Here is a 15,281-nt window from a genome sequence, read left to right as displayed (position 1 = left end):
AGCTTATTTTTTACTAGTTAACTTTCCATACTCGATGACAATACTATTGACATTCGTAGTAATTACAGACTAAGATCTTCTTAATTAAGTTTAGGTAACAAGAAACAAATAACAAAAAAAAAAATTGTTGAAACAATTGAATGCAAACAGAGTAAAATAAAACTGTTGAAAAAAATTGAAATGACAAAGAAGCACAATTATAAACAGGAACCACACAAAAAACCACTTGTCTAAACAATGCTGTGCCAATCAAGAAAATGTGGAATGACTGGGTATAGAAGAGAGAGCTAGCTGCACCAATATATGTGGAGCAATACGTTTGGTGGAGAGTTGTCACATGCTATCTACATCTTCAATAGTGGTGCAAAATTGGTGGGGTACATAGACTCATGTTAGGTGAATATCAAAAGTTTGTGTAAACATTACAACTTGTCTGTTATCTTTCCTACTCTGATATTAATTATAGTAAAATTAAAGACTAGAAAATATGAAACATAATTAATAATACTATTTTTTGTCTTCTTTGAATGCATAATTTATTTCAGTTTTTGAGTTACGTATCATAGCTTTTATATGCAGAAACATCTGTTTGCTGAGTTCTTGCACAGATCTCAAAATATATAATGTTGATAAATTGAAACATCGGCACATGTAGATATGTAGATCTTGAAAGTCGAGTTGTTCAAAACTTGAAAATAGCGTTGATAACTGGACTAATTGTTGGTTGAAATGTTGCAAAGGAAATATCTGCTAAAGCTTTTCGCCAGACACTAATCATAGCAGAACCATCTGGAAAATGATATATAGGAAATAGTACAGCTTATAAAATGAGGCAGATCAACGTAGGCCGGTAAGGCAATCACTAATTGGCATGTCCTTAAGCCAATCAATTAATGTCACATACGTAGGTCACACTTCACAGACACTACAGAATAGAATTAAACAACATGTACCCACATCCATAAGAAATAAGAGTGTGAAAGAAAATAATTTACCATGTCACTCCTGTAAAACAAAAGTTCTACCACCAAAATGTGAATCAGTGATTGGCCAGCATTTACTAGTGAACCCGACTTGTGCTGACAACTACATGAATAACAGGTTTAAAATTATTGCAAGTGGTCTGTCAACCTTTCATCTCCATATTTTGGAAGCCACCTTTATTATAACACATAAACATGTCTTTTGCCACCAAAAATAATTCCTATACAATCTACACATCCTTTAGCAGGTGTGACATTCCTGATTGGCTTAAGGACATGCCAATCATTGATTGCCTCACTGGCTTACGTTGATCTGACTCATTTTATAAGCTGTACTATTTCCTATAGATCATTTTCCAGATGGTTCTGTTATGATTAGTGTCTGGCAAAAAGCTTCAGCAGATATTTCCTTTGCAACATCTCAACCAACAATTGGTCCAGTTATCAACGCTATTTTCAAGTTTTGAACAACTCGACTTTCAAGATCTACATATCTACATGTGCCGATGTTTCCATTTATCAACGTTATATTTTAATATCTGTACAAGAACTCAGCCAACAGATGTTTCTGCATATAAAAACTATCTTCAAGTTTTGTACACCAAAAAAAAAACTTTTCAAATTACATATCATCACAGTTTCAACTGTTAACTTTTTCATTTATGTTTTCTTTTAATTTTATGGTTTTACTGCCTTACTTTAAAACATAGGAGCCCATTAACAGTTTCCCATAAACAGCATTAATCTTTACAAAAGCATAAACCTTAGTTTTTCTTATAAATTTGGGTCTCCAAAAAATTCATGTAACTTTCAAACATGATTTTAGAAGATAAAAAATATACCAGTCATTAACCCTTCTAATACAGGTGGGTGGATTCCACCCAGCCTGTATTCCTGAAAGTAACCATAAAGCAGTTATTCTGTGTTTTTTTAATGTACATGTATCTCCACGAAAGTTTGCAGATTATTAGTAAATATTACAAGGCATTCATGCACAAAGTATGAGATTTTTTAAATAAGTTTAACATTTTTAATTAATTATTTGCTCATGCATGTTTTTGAATATTCTCTACTGAACATGTGAAGTAATTTTGATATTAAGAATAAAAATACTTTTATGCATCAAAAAATTGTCAAATTTCACAAGCGAAATCTCCATAACCTCCTAATATCCTCCAGATATTTTAACTGTTATTTTCACTATTGTATCTTTGTATAGGTTTGTTCAATTCTACCAACCTCATAACCACCATAAAAAAAAGGAGGAAATTGACATAAATTAATCTTTAAATTCTATAATTACTACAAATTATAACACAAATGTTTAGCCTAAATAAATGAAATCTCATAAAATTTTAAGTATATAAAAAATTTATTATTTTATTGACCTTTCAAAAGTGTTTGACTAATGTTACAGGAGTTGAATGACATGGCACAAGTGCACTCATGTTACTGTATCCAATAATATAAAACTGGCCTTTACAAAGTGACCCTGTCTTGGCTGTGTTCTAGTGGACCAGTATTTTGTAAAATAGTCACATTTTGATTATAACATATTATATATGCATATACATTATTACTATTTACAAATAAGTTCTTAAACTTAAGTTATTTTTTTAAAACATAGAACAGTAAATAAAGAAGTATAAAAAATAATTATCTCTTCTGATTATGAACTTTGTACTCATTTGCAACTTGTCATAATTTGCTAAGCCTTATCAAATTTTGCACGTGAAGAATGTAAAACAAAACAATTTTTTTAAGTATTATATATGCATTTTGAAATAACAATGTAATGAGATTTCAGGTTTGTCCTTTCTGCCATTTACGACTGCTCTACTATGTTCAAGAGTGGTTCAATCAGGAGGAGCTTTGACACAAGGTTGGCCAATTCAGACTCTGGATATTATTTTCTTTTTACATCTGATGAATAGGGCATGTAGTATGGCATGGTGCATTATCATGCTCAAAAGTGTAAAGTCCTTACCTACAAATTTATACCAATGCATGCCATACATCATTTCAAAGAATGCCACAATACAAAAAGTGCTCATAGTTTTCTTAACTGTTACAAGCAAAAGAAACGTGCTCACACAATAATACTACCTCACCACTCTTCACAGTGTTCAAACAATGAAGTCATTATCTATGGTATCTATGGTGTTATCTACATGTAGGTTGCCCTCAAAGTTCAAACCTGGATCAATGTATTCAAAGCAAACAATGAATAACAGGATTTATAGTTTCTGTTATTTCTTCAACTCAACAAGGATTCTCAAACCATGATGACAGCAGTCACTGTTATTCACAGCTGGAACATAACCATGAAATCCTGTACCATGGAGCTACATAAAACCAACAGATGTGTACTAACCTGCAGTTTTTAATTCTTCACTTAAGTTGTGAATGATAAATTTAAAATTAGTCATGCATTTTAATTTTACATTTCAAAATGCAAATGGATTAAGATGTAATTAATTTTACATGACCTGGATCAACATTACAAAGTGGCATATCCACCTCTTATTCTATTTCAGATTATCCACATATTTACACTGAATAATTTGTGTATAAGAAGACAGTTGAAACATGTGAGAAACTCACAATACAATTACTATAAGTAATACCCATTTCTCTTTACAAATTCACGAGCTCCTATTTATTATAGAGTATTAACTCCAACTAAAGCAAAATCTTCAAAGAAAGGCACAAAAAATCCATAATAGCAACAGACTCCTAGAGGTTTACAAAAAACAATCAAAGAACAAATATTTACTTCTACCAGTGCATAAGACATGCCTTAGACATAACAAAAAAACAATTATTTCATCCACTGTTCCCACTCCTGATGCTCCTCACCTTTCTATGTGAATGATGACGTATATCAGTTACAGTGCACAGCAAGATAAAAAAAAGCAATGACTCAGAACACTGCTGCTCTTATAGTGATACATGAATACATGTATTAATATACAGAAAGTTTTTGTTAAAATATAATGTCAAGTAAGTTTCCTTCAGTAGAATATTGTTAATTTATAAAACAAATTAATACTTGTATCCCAGTTTTTAACCATACAGTTGAATAACCAAAAAATCATACATTACTATATTGAAATCACAGAATCCCACTATAATTTATCAAGCTTAGTAACGAAGCTGTATTTTGGTCTAAAAAAATATGAAATTCTGAGCAAAATAAAGACAACCTACCTCCTTGAAATCCTGGTTCGAAAGAATGAGATGGTGTCCTAACACTTGAGATTGGCTGAGAAAGCCGCTAGGGGGACATTCTATGCTTTGTATTGGCTATTACCATGTAATATATTGAAGTAAGTGTATATAAAATACAGTTTCCAAAAATGGAAAGAGGTGAGTGGGGCCATTGTATTTGATTCAGTACATGAGCTATATCTCAGCAAATAGAAAGATATGAGGTTCTTATTTTATATTCTAGCTTGTCAATATCGGTAATTTGAGTTCCTAATTCATACGAAACTATAGACTTAGTATTTTGGAAACACAAACATCTGATTTGAACCAGTGCTGCATTCAACATACCAGGTGACACATAAAAATTTATGTTTAACTGTGTTTTTTTAATATTTACTTTGAAATCAAGAAATTTAATAATGTATAATACTAAAATTTCAATTATAATATACATTTTGATACCAAACATAAATTCATGAAATGGTAGTTCAATAAAATTTTGAATGCGAGTCAACAAACATGATGACATGGTCTTTGACCCATGACCTGTCTCGAAAGGGTTAATTTAAGTGGTTTAAACAAAACTTTAGATAAGTAAATGTAATAAGAGAAACTTAAAATTATACTGTACTGTTTTTGATGATCAATCACAGGACGGATACTGGTTTAGCTACTCAGAATTAGAGCTCAACAGCCAAGTTGGCTATTAATTCCGGTAGCCTAAAAAAAATACAATCTTTGTACATACAGGACACCACAGTTTACATTTTTTGATAAATAAGATCAATATTTTCTTAAGATGCTTTGTAGATGAATTTGGAATGGAAGTAAGATTATAACGGAAATAAGAAATACAATATTTGCTAAAAATTGTGTTTTTGGGTGGATAAAAAATATTGTATGTAAACTTCTCCCTGGGAATTTCTAAAATCCTATATATGTGTGTGTGTGTGTGTGTGTGTGTGTACATAACTTCCACTCTTTTAACCTTGAAACATAAAGAAGGGCTGAAAATAAATATAATTTTCTTCGCAGAACACGTTTGACCAGGTTACCATTCTGACAATCTGAATTTCATCAACCATGAAATATAATTTTATTAAATTTCATTGGACATACTAATATTTATCACTTAAGGTAAAATCACAGTTTTCTTTACTTATTGTTTTTCATGTATATAATAACATTGTATTGTCAAAATCAAGTTAAAAAGAACAGTACAAGTAAAACTTGAACTACAGAAGTATAAGTATTGTAATATGACATTACCTCTGTCATGACCAATGAGCACTTTTCAGGTGTCAATTACAAATGTGCATATCAAATTCGAAAAATTTAAGAAAAAATAAAAATTCTAACTATTTCAACAAATTTTAAGTAAAGTTGTTTTAAAATTATATTCTGTCATTTTGTAAAATCTATTTAATGTAGCTTACAAAGAAAAATAAAAACAAATGTTTCAACTTTCATTTCTGCGCAGTTCCAAGAATTTTCACCTGTAAACAACACATTCATTGATATTTTTTTTTGGCCCATCCCAAAATATAGGATCATGCTTCTTAAAAAAAACTATTATCCTTGGAGAATACAATTATCAATGTATTATTTCTCATATTACTTTTCTTCTCTTCTGATGGTTTTATTACTATTTTACAACAGCCATATTTCCCACCCTTATAAGTCACAATTTGTTTGAACACTTACTAATGAAGCACAGCTGTAAAAATAACTAGAGGCAATGTTTAACTATGACTGGATAGAACTATTTATGTCAATGTAAACACAGCTGTTTACACAGTAATTTATGGTTTAGTGGGAAATGTAAAATCTAGAGTAACCTAATGGAAAATGTAGAAGAATTAAGAATAAACCACATATTTATGAATTTTTTATTGTTTCATTGAATGTTCTTTTCAGCATGTATGATACTAAAAAGAACCACTCACTCAGGTGCTTACTTAAGTAGCTGTAGTAAGGAAATTTTAAATTTTCCTTAATCACACATTTTGCTTGAAAGGACACTGTGCTGAATAAAACTTAATATTTAGTTGAACATATTCTGTAGCAAAAAAAGTAACTCACTGTATCAAAAAACTGAATTCTCTATTTAAAACAGTAAAATTAAACTATTTTACCATTCCATAACATTAAAGTTTCCCAAATTGTGTTTCTTCATTATTAAAAATGTGTGTTATAAATCCACTAATAATCATGCAATACTTTTGCCAATGTGGTAATACTACTGCAGAAAAGAGCATTATTGTCCACTCCAAGACAACTTAGCTTCAGCAGCCATATCAATTTCACAGTTGAATAAAATCAAAGTTTTTCATTTTTCTCTTCCTTCAATAAACATGTAGAAATGAAAAGGTTACGCAAACCATATTCTTTTAGATATTTCTATTTTAATACATATTAAATAACCCTTATACATGCATTAAACTTGTAAGTTCTAATATTTGCATTTCTGAAATGTGACAACTTTTTTAATCCCTATTGATTTATGAAAAATTTTAAGGAAACCACTTACCAAATTAAAACTCTGTGACTATAACTTAGTAACAGAGTTGCATCCACTGCTCATGCAAGCAAAGAAATAAAAATGTATCTTCATATGTAAAATTTGTGGCAAGTACAATCTTAATAATTAACAGTTCTCAGACCATTAAAGTCATGAGGATGGCATTTTATCTGAACACAGCCTAATACATATTGAAATGTTGATTATCTTAAGCAAATTAATTAACATACACACTGAACTTTTTAAATAGAATGACCAAAAACAAGTACACCATGATAAGTTCATCCAACTGTACCTTCCATAGTCCTCTTACTCAAACCATTCAAGGGGTAAGTGCATGCATTTTGAGTTTCTTAGCAGTTCAATCAACCACATTAAATCAAAACACGCCTGGAGACTTCTCAGGTGATACAGACTCATGGTCTCATTGGGTAATCCCCCCTTTTTTTGACTGAAACTTTTGTAGTCATTTTGTGTCACTGGACTATAAATAATTTTGAATCATAAATTGTCTTTAAAATTTATTAATAAGTATAAATGTTTAACATGAAAGCAAACTTTATTAACACCCTTAAAATTAATTGGGCCAAATAAATTTTGAGTACAATTGTAAAACTACTATTACATGAGCTTACATTTTAAGTACATTTGCCCACATTCTTCATTGATTAGTGTTTCTGTTTACTAATATCAGGTTAATTTTAAGTTCATACCACTTAAATGTATGGTGTCATTAGTTAACTTAATGAGAGAGCTGAATTTTAAAGGGTAGATTTCATTTTTTAGTTTTCTCAAGGTGGGTGTGAAGAGAGTATTGAAAGACCAAATTGTCCCTTGTTATGAAAATATTTATGAAAAATTAAAAATACTTACAGAAATTTATCATTCAAAATTATCAAACTAACATCCAGATACCATAATCTGCAATTCACTATTTTCACATTACTTATGAAAATATTTGCTTTCCTAACATAAAAAAATAATGTAAAAAAATATGAAAATTAAAAGTGAAAATACCTGATGACCCCAGTTGGAATTCTTTCACAATAACATTATTTTCAAAGTAAGGATTTTCATCAAAGAAGAATTTGATTCTGTAACCAGACTTGATGTCTTCAAACTCCTCCACTTCTAGTTTGCACATAAAACTTAAACAATCTTCTTCCTCCTCGTCCAAAATTGCTGAAATTTGTGGATGATTGACAAACTAAAGTTGAGTAAAGGAAAAACATTTACATTTCCCAATCATTGAGACAACTCAATCTGTAACATCTCTGTAGACCAGGAAGTTCTAATTAAATCACCTGATGATGCCAGGTCAATCTGATGAAATGCATTTATATACTATTAACTTCCTATAAATCCAAACTTTATGCCATCTGAGTTGTTAATTTAGAAATAATATGTTACTGGCTGAAACCTTAGGGGACTGCTGTAGATGCCAGCTGTGCTGATTCCAGAAAATCTCAAAAAAAGATGTTATGATAATTAACAGCCCAAATCAATAAAAACAATGACATCTAATATTTCTTTTTGATACTGTGTGATAATATTAAGACATCTAGCTGTTTTCTTATTAATTTCTGAAAAAATAATGGGTTTGGAAAAAGATCTACACCTAATTGTAAAAACTTAAATAAAACATTTAATAATTTCTTAAATGAAATTGACGGACAGAGTCTAGCCACCTGGACCCCACTCACCTAGATTCATGCCTGTGCTTATGCAATACTGAATAAGTTATTTCTAAACAAATGGAGTTCTGTCCTCTGTACACCACCCATACATCTGCATATGTTTATACAACATTATAGAGCACAGTTATTAATTTCTGGGAAAAACTAGATGGAGGGGTATATTCTCCCTAGATCCATACCTGCTAATACAACATTAAAGAATATTGTTACACAATTATAAAAAAGAAAAATAACACAGTGTAAAAAAAAAAAGGAAATTTACACTTTATCTTAATGTTGATGTAGTTAGTTGCCCTACCTCTAGCCAACACTTCAAAATTAGTCACAGTGACAAACAGTCATAGTAGCTTTGCAATAACAAAGACTGGGCAAGCAAATTTAGTGATAATGGGAAATGAGCCTCAAATCCTGAGGCAATTCCCCTGTTACGTAGCTTTGTTCTTAACAAAAACCAAACATAATGGCAATGTTTCAATTACTTGGATAGTTGGAATAATCAAAAACAGTAAATCAGAAACCCTAGTTTCTATTAGTGGATTGTTTTTGTGACAAATGATTTAACTGTAATTTCAATTAAATGACTGTTGGAAAATTAAAAAGTAGTAAATGGTAAAACTATTTTAAATTAGTTAATTATTTGCATGGCAAGTGATTTAACTGTATTTTCAATTAAATGACTGTTGGAATAATTGAAAGTTTGTAATTGGTACAACTATTTTAAATTTGTTGATCATTTGCATGACAAGTGATTTAATTATACTTTTAATTAGTTGATTACTGAAATAATTGAAAAGTAATAACTGAAAACACTAATTTCAATTAGTTGATTATTTTCATGAAATTAATCAACAAAATTGTTGCTCATTGGCAATCAATTAACTTGCCCAGATATACATGGGAAACAACTCAATAGCATAACTTAAGAAAAGGATCTTGGCATATTAGTGGGTATATCATTCAAGCTTTCAAAGTAGTGCTCTATTACTAGTAGTAGAGCTAATAACATTTTCTGTGGGTTTATAAATATACTGATTAGAAATAAAAAAATATAAGTATCTATATACAACACTTATTAGACCTCACTTGTAGTATAATGTAAAGTTTTGGTCTCCTTATCTGAGAAAGGATACTGACTTACTGAAAACGGTTCAGAGTCCTGAGGGTTACTAAAATGATGTCAGCGATGGAAATATCATCTTACATGAATAGATTAGTATCTCGTAACACAAGTTTCATTGAGAAATTATAAGTGAATAGTATAAAGTGTGCTTATTGAATCCTACAAGATTATCTGGAGATGATCAATAGGATAAAGACTTTTGATTTCTTTATGCTATATTATCAGGGCTCACTCAACCTGTTCACCTAGACAAAGTATTTGCCAAAAAATTGTATTGCGATGTATTGTAATACAAATTTTTGGATAATGCAATACCTATTGAAATTTTTTTTCATTTGTAATTTTGTTGACTTATCAACAGAACCATCTTTTTTTATTTAAAATGATTACAAACTTTGCTTTTGGGAATTTTGTTCATGACAAAATCAGTCTTCTTCAGCTCAACTGACATTTTTTAAGGGACACAACTCTCGTGAAGTAATACTGTATAGTTCCAAAGCCATTATTAAAGTGAAATAACTAATAGAAAGGTAACTTCTGTGTGAGACTAGCTCAGAAATAGACTATTTAAATATTTTTAGAATAAATTTGTAGCTTTCCTTGTTACAACTCGACACATGTATCTATAGTCATTGAGAGAATAAACTTTCATTCTCCTTGGAAATACACTTCTTGTACAATAACCTATCAATGATAATTTAACAATTTACATTGAGCCCTTGCTAAGATAATTTATACGTGAGATGTCAAACCTGATCACCAGGTTAACATTTATTAAATAATGGTTTCATTTTTTTCATTCTTAAAAAAATGCACTTTTGTATTGCAATGCATTAAATCACAAAAAGTAATGCAATTTATCCCTACTATTCATTACTTTGCCAAAAACTAATTTTATGCTAATATGAAATTAAAAAAATAAATAAATATATATATAATGAGTTTTAAGAAAACAATCTCTACAGATTAATTGTGCCTACTGACAATTGGCAAGAAATATCTCCGAGAAGTCAAATAAATAACTTCATTGACTATTGATAATGCAATCCCACCCTTGGCAATTCTTGTCAATAGTTTATAGAATGACTGGCTAAGTTCATGTATAAAGCATTCAAGGAATTGCACATAGCCAGTAACTGCACTGCTGATATTCTCAAATCATGAAAATTATATCATTAGTACCATTTTAAAAACATCATACAGGCACTGAATAAAAACCAAAATAGAGGTTGATTTGCCTGAATTCAAGCATGCTTAAACTGGTCAAAATTTTCTTAATTTATTTTTCTACTGCAAAAGTTCCTTTCCCAACTGTAATATTTAACAGATTTAGGTAATTATATGTTATGGCTATGAAAAGACCAATATAGCTAAAATAAATACTTGTTGGTTAAACGTTTGTCAACAAAAAAAATGTGGGTGGGCTTGCCCTATATTCTGAAGGTAACAGAATGTTAGGACACAAGTTAAAATTTGTAAATGGGCTAGACTCCAGTTTAGACAGTTTTATTTTCCTTTCAGTGTTAATGATTTACAAAATTAGTTGCCATCACCACTAATGGAGGCCAGCACACTTGAAAGGAGTTTAAGAAAGTGACTGATGATTTCCTGAAAGTAATGGTTGATTAAAATGTTTACTTTCCTCAGGGTAGGAGAGCAAGTACAGCCAGACATCTTGATAAAACTGAGATCATCCCAGTTTTTAGTCTTAACTTTTTTTTTTCTGATCAGAAACAGTATAAGCATTAAATTGTACCAATTTTTGTGTACCTCAATGTATATTTAATATATAAGATTTGTCATTATACATATCTTCTTTAAATTTTACTTGGAAAATCACCTAACAAAGAAAAATCACACAGTCATGGTCCTTCGTTCTTTGTTATGTTTTTTAACTATCACTGGGCAGCCTCAATAAATGAGATCTGAAGACACGGCCAACAGCCAAAAAAGAAAACGAAGTAACATTTTTATTCTGATTATGTTAAAGACACATATTTTTATTTATTACTATTTTCTAACCACATAACATTTTAAAAATTGTACTGATCTATGGTTTATAAGAGCTTTTTCTGAGCTTTGTTACTCAGTATGGAAAAAAAAATTCCAGTTATTAAATCTGGAAATCTGTTAAAACTAAATATTCTAAAAAATACTTATGAAGTTAGGAAATAGTTGGTGCTGTTATTGTCAATTTGGTTTAACATTATGTTAGGTATATGGATGTAAAGTACTGCATTTCATCTGGTTTGAAAAATACAAATATAATAGGTTTTAATATCTTATTATCCTTTTTCCACATGAAACAGCCTTTTGACAGATTGCCTTATGTTATTATTAGCTCAACCAGTGACCAAGACAAATCATGTAGTCAATCCTCTATTTTCATGAATAGTACTATATTCATTATATGAGTTCTTTATTACTGATCTTAACCATTCACAAGTTTCCTACATTATAACAATACAAGCTTAATTCTCATTGGCACTGTAATAATAATTTTATAATTTACTATATCCTTGATAAGAAAAGGTTATATTGCTATTCCTTAAAATACTAATATACAAACTAAAATATAGTTCTCATGGTGTGAACATCTTTTACAAGCTGGAGAAGCTTAATTATAACTATACTTGACATAAGACATGAATACTAGGTCTTATACTATAACAGTTGTTGTTGTAACAAATAACTTGTACAATGTTCCAACCACTACTGTATTTATATCCCAGCAAGCCTGAAGAGCTCTGGATTAAGCAAAACATGTTGTCAGCTATGGATATGACAAGTGTAGTGTGGTTGGAATACTATTACTATTAGTACACACTCTTCTAATTCTTGAAAATCCCTAAGGAACTAGATAAAGAATGTCATGTTTAAAAACATAATAAGCATAATACTATTACTAATGTTTTATGACCAGTTTAACAAAAATATAGTTTTCTTTTGCCATTAGAATTATTCAAAATTTTACACTATCTGACTTCCTTGAGGTCAGACATCCGGGTTGCCCTCACACAATGCAATGTCCACATAGCAACCAAGGCAAAGAAGCAAACTAATAGCACGATGTATGAAAAATCTCATTCATTCCATACACTTGCCTGCTTCTAGACTTGTATTCGTAATAACTATTTGCGTTTGTAACAATCTTTTGTTGTTCCAAACCTGCAACTATATTGAAGAGTTGTTGTGTTTTAAATTGTACCAATAACAAGTTGAATATTTTCTGTTCAAATTCACACTGAATGTGTAATAGCACTGCTGAATAAGCATTATATGATTCTGCAAGGTCCTCTACCCATTCAAAGCACGAAACAAATTTTAGATGAACTTTGTGAAAAAATTTGGTAAGCATTGTTATAAGATTGTTAGAGTCTGTGCTACACCCTTAAACTTTGGTGAAGGCATTGTATATACTTGAGTTATGTCTATGCTAGTTTGTACAGTTCTTCAGAATGATATGGAATTACTGTTGCAACTGGGGTTGAAGTAATATCAACCAATCTTTCCTGTTCTTTCCAGAATCATTTTTCTTTTTTAGTTGCTATGCTACATAGTAAGACACTGTATGTTTGTTTATACTGGTGCATTCTGACTGTATGCATGTATTTAGTACATGGTCACCAAGCTAATCTCTTTAACTTAAGGGTTGACCCTCTGACAATGTAGAACTACATGAAATTGTTGAAATAAATTATTATTATTAACTTTATGCCATACTTGTCCTATAAGTGTTGTCATTGCTTTATAAATAAATAGAAAAACCTTTTTTTGTTTTGTTATGTGATTCATTCTCTCTCTATACTCTTCACTTTTTCATCACACCTACATTCATGTACACCTCATGTCTGTTCTTTGGCTGTACTTTCTTCTGTAGCACTTACACTTTCTATACTCTCACATTTCTACTCATTTTGCATATTTGTGGAGAAAAACAAATTGTACACATCACCAAACAGAAATACAAAAGGACAAGGAGTTATATTCATTTCATAATTTGATTGTTTACACAACTTTTCATATTGTCTGATGAACTTACGAACTTACAAAGCTCATTTAGAAATTCATTTCATATTGACAACAACAACACAAGATACATGTATAAACACTTGCTCCCTGCCTGGATTTACGATGATTGAAAAGAAAACTTATCCTTATACTGATAATATAATCAAATCTAAGGGATAGCTTAAGGATGTGTTCTACATTATAGACTATCAATATGGTTACAACCCTCATATCTCACATAATTAAGTAGTTAATGATTACTTAATAATTAATTATATTTACTAAAACCAAGGAACAGGTGATGAAGTTTTCAATAGTCTATATTGTGAGAAATAGCACAAAGATGCTATGTGCCAAATTTCAAGCAGCAATTTTATTATTGTAGAGTTATCATGTTTAAACCATGAAAATGTTGCTTTTGAGAAAAATAAAGTTAAATATTGAAAATTCATATTATCTAGGTACACATTATGTGTAAGTGGAATATCACTGCTGCATCATCAGTTTTTAAGGAATTAAGTGGCATTAATTATGCAGTTTACCACAGGAAGACTTCCTGCTTTGTTGAAGCACTTGGGTCATCACTGTACTCGCTTTGCTATTATTTTCCCCTTTGTCAAGATGGTGATCATGTTATCAGGCAAAATAAGATGACTGTGACATTATGCTGACCCCAGTAATTCTGGAAAAGTGTTCTAGTTCTACATTTCTGCATAGATTCTATGAAATTGTCAAAAAGGTAAATTTTGTGGTTCCATGAGGATCATAAGACCATAAATACATCTACATGTTCTTCCTTTTTTTTAATGTTAGAATAAATTGGTGCCACCTTATATTTTAAACCTGAATATGTATTGCTTAAAAATGATAAAGTATAAAATACTGTCAAAAACTACAACTTGTACACAAAAATTAATAGACTACAGATTCTGAATAGAGTTAACAGTTATGATATATAATTTACAAAGGTTCTTAACACGTGTAGTAAAATTATCTAAATTCTAAGGTTTAACTTATCGTTATTGATCAGTTTAGGCCTAATACATGCAAAAGAAAAGAACTCCAACTTCAAGTCGATATTTTATTTGTTAAGTTAAAAAAACATTTTGCATTTGAGATACTCTCCACAAACCCCGAAGGATACAGCGGTCGCCCAGAACTTTGGTATCTTCTTAATTAAATCATTTCTTTTCTCAAAGAAGGGTTTTCTTAACTTATTATATTTTTGTTCGACTTTAAGAATTTCTTCACTTGCTTTTTCATTCAAAACATCAATTTCATTCTGGCAAGCGTCGATATCCTCTAACGACTTTTGAGTTTCTGGATCAAAATCTCTACTGTTTTCGTCAGCATCTCCAGTAGAACTTGAACCGTCAGCTTTCTTTATCTTTTTAGGTGCAACTCCTGTTGCAGACATTTTGTATCTTTCCAAATAACACTAATCCCAAAAACGCAGTACCCTAAGCCTACTTCTAATACACTGTCTTTACCAAATGTTTTACACGCATGCGCATTGAACAAAAAGTTTACAATTGTGGAATTTCGCGCTACAAAGTTGGTCAATATATATATATATATATATGCATGTGCCAGCTTGACCCTGAAGAAGAAAGGTCCACCTTACGAAACGTTCTGGTTACAGTAGAAAAAATAAAAAAAAACGAAACGTGACAGTAATTTAGTTTGAACTTTTGAAAGAAGAGAAAGCAACAATAGGTTTGCCTGCCTTTCCCAACTGG

General features: G+C 30.5%; 1 protein-coding gene across 1 annotated transcript in view; it reads right to left on the bottom strand.

Moving 5' to 3' along the window:
* Positions 1-15,053, bottom strand: part of LOC106464388 (protein SET-like) — an 80,138-nt gene extending 65,085 nt beyond the window's left edge. Inside the window, exons 1-2 of the mRNA XM_013924520.2 lie at positions 14,687-15,053; positions 7,732-7,921 (exon numbers count right to left, since the gene is read on the bottom strand). Coding sequence (XP_013779974.1) covers positions 7,732-7,921; positions 14,687-14,959 — 463 coding nt within the window. The 5' untranslated portion in view covers positions 14,960-15,053. The remainder of the gene's footprint in view (positions 1-7,731; positions 7,922-14,686) is intronic.
* Between the last annotated feature and the right edge of the window lie 228 nt (positions 15,054-15,281).

The sequence above is a fragment of the Limulus polyphemus genome, unplaced genomic scaffold (assembly GCF_000517525.1).
Source record: "Limulus polyphemus unplaced genomic scaffold, Limulus_polyphemus-2.1.2 Scaffold1636, whole genome shotgun sequence".
NCBI lineage: Eukaryota > Metazoa > Arthropoda > Merostomata > Xiphosura > Limulidae > Limulus > Limulus polyphemus.
This window is presented reverse-complemented; position numbering and strand designations above follow the sequence as displayed.